Below are 1,599 nucleotides of genomic sequence, written 5' to 3' on the forward strand. Positions count from 1 at the left end.
TTGTCAGTGTCAGGCCTGGACTAGTGAGCCACTCGAGTAACTCTCTCTTTGCCCGCATTAGTGTCCGTGGTAGGTTTTGACCAATCCTGATCGCCCTCCTGTTGAGGAAGAAGTCAAGTTCTTCAAGCAGAATGATTGGAGACTTGTTGACGTACTGTTCGTTCGGAAGGCTTGCTCATTCGGATGTCGTTTTGTCCAGGTTCCTATGTGGAACGGCAGCAAGGAACATCCGGTATTCTGCCAGTCATCCCGTTGGCTATCTATGAATGTCTTCTCTATCACTCCTGATAAAATTTGTGTGGAGGATGATGAGCAGGACTTAATCCGGCTTCTCGAGGGAGAATACGGCTTCGACGTTCTGGGCATTCCTTATCGTGGAGTTTTCGAATTCGGAGGTTCGTTGCACTGCTCCACTTGGGATGTGCGCCGTCGCGGCGGCAAACGTAGCTATTTCCCAGAATGGGCAGGTAGATTTGACCACTATCGTGAAGTTACAGAATGAACGGTGGTTTTGTATGCAGGTTGTGAGGAGGATATCGGCCTAACCAAGCTCACTCAACTTCCATAAGGTTGGCTGAGAGATTAACATGAGCAAAGACTCAGAATGGAAAAGGGCTTGCTATCTTATTTAATCCTATGATTTTGACAGTCATATGACGTGTTATGTTATTGGTTAATTACGGTGGAAATCTATTCCCAAATGAAAAATATATTCGCATCCTTCACTGCTATAAATGGTAGTAGACGATATGCTGTAACATCCAACCTCTTACGAAAGAAGCACGGTACAGAAAAGACATGAAAAGAAAGTTTATGTAACTATCAAGAGTATATAAATTCGCATATCACTACATGCGTACTATGAGCAATTAGCGCACTAACAAACAATGTAGAAAACGCACAACTTTATCACGCAGTAATAATGCAGTTAATGGACAATCACCGGTGTATAGTGACTAGAGACGCAACACTTGGTTTGAGCGTAAACGAGTAGATAGTGTTCAGTCTTCATCCGATGATGATGCAGTGACTTGCTGCAGCTGCTCTTGAATGCCATGCAGCTCCTTCTCAACGGACTGTACATAGCTCTCACCGCCGCGAGTTTCAACCTAACAAGATGCAAATTCAGTCGCCACCAAATCAATGTACACAATAAGGTATGTCTCACCTCATTATGATCCTTCACGTGCTTATCCATTTCCTTGATCGCTTGCTTCCTAGCTTTCTTGCTGATCTCTGAACCGTCGGCGAACGTCAGAGGCAATCCAGCATCGTCCCAGGACCCGTATCTGCGTCCACCATTGATGGAGCTCTCAATATTCTATTATACTACTTCGATTCGTCTCTGAGGAACTCAGCAGGGTCTACCAGAGCCTTCGTCCACCGCTGAAGTTCTTTCGTCTTCTCTTGAACTTTAGTCTCCAACTTGCGCCTCTCCTTCATACGGGCCTCACGTTTCTTCTGGGCTTTCTTCGCCTCGATCTCGCGCTTCAACGCTATCGGATCCTCCAGCGACCACACACTGAAACACAGAAATCAGTTCCCCCGACTCAGCCGTAGTCCACAGCCCGTAGACGATCCATCACCTGCTTCCATCTG

The 1,599-nt window shown here is 46.2% G+C and overlaps 2 protein-coding genes across 2 annotated transcripts; one reads left to right on the forward strand and one right to left on the reverse strand.

Moving 5' to 3' along the window:
- Window positions 1-73: 73 nt before the first annotated feature.
- Window positions 74-568, forward strand: Pmar_PMAR027123 (hypothetical protein; the record flags this gene model as incomplete). Its single annotated transcript, XM_002766634.1, has 3 exons — window positions 74-151; window positions 200-467; window positions 522-568. Coding segments are annotated over 3 exons (393 nt in total), but the record flags the coding sequence as incomplete, so codon positions are not given.
- Window positions 569-1,001: 433 nt separating this feature from the next.
- Pmar_PMAR027124 (conserved hypothetical protein) lies at window positions 1,002-1,443 on the reverse strand (the record flags this gene model as incomplete). Its single annotated transcript, XM_002766635.1, has 3 exons — window positions 1,002-1,109; window positions 1,169-1,289; window positions 1,334-1,443. 3 exons carry the CDS (start codon window positions 1,441-1,443, stop codon window positions 1,002-1,004), a joined length of 339 nt encoding a protein of 112 aa, XP_002766681.1.
- Window positions 1,444-1,599: the final 156 nt, after the last annotated feature.

This window comes from Perkinsus marinus (assembly GCF_000006405.1).
Source record: "Perkinsus marinus ATCC 50983 genomic scaffold scf_1104296972194, whole genome shotgun sequence".
Lineage (NCBI taxonomy): Eukaryota > Perkinsozoa > Perkinsida > Perkinsidae > Perkinsus > Perkinsus marinus.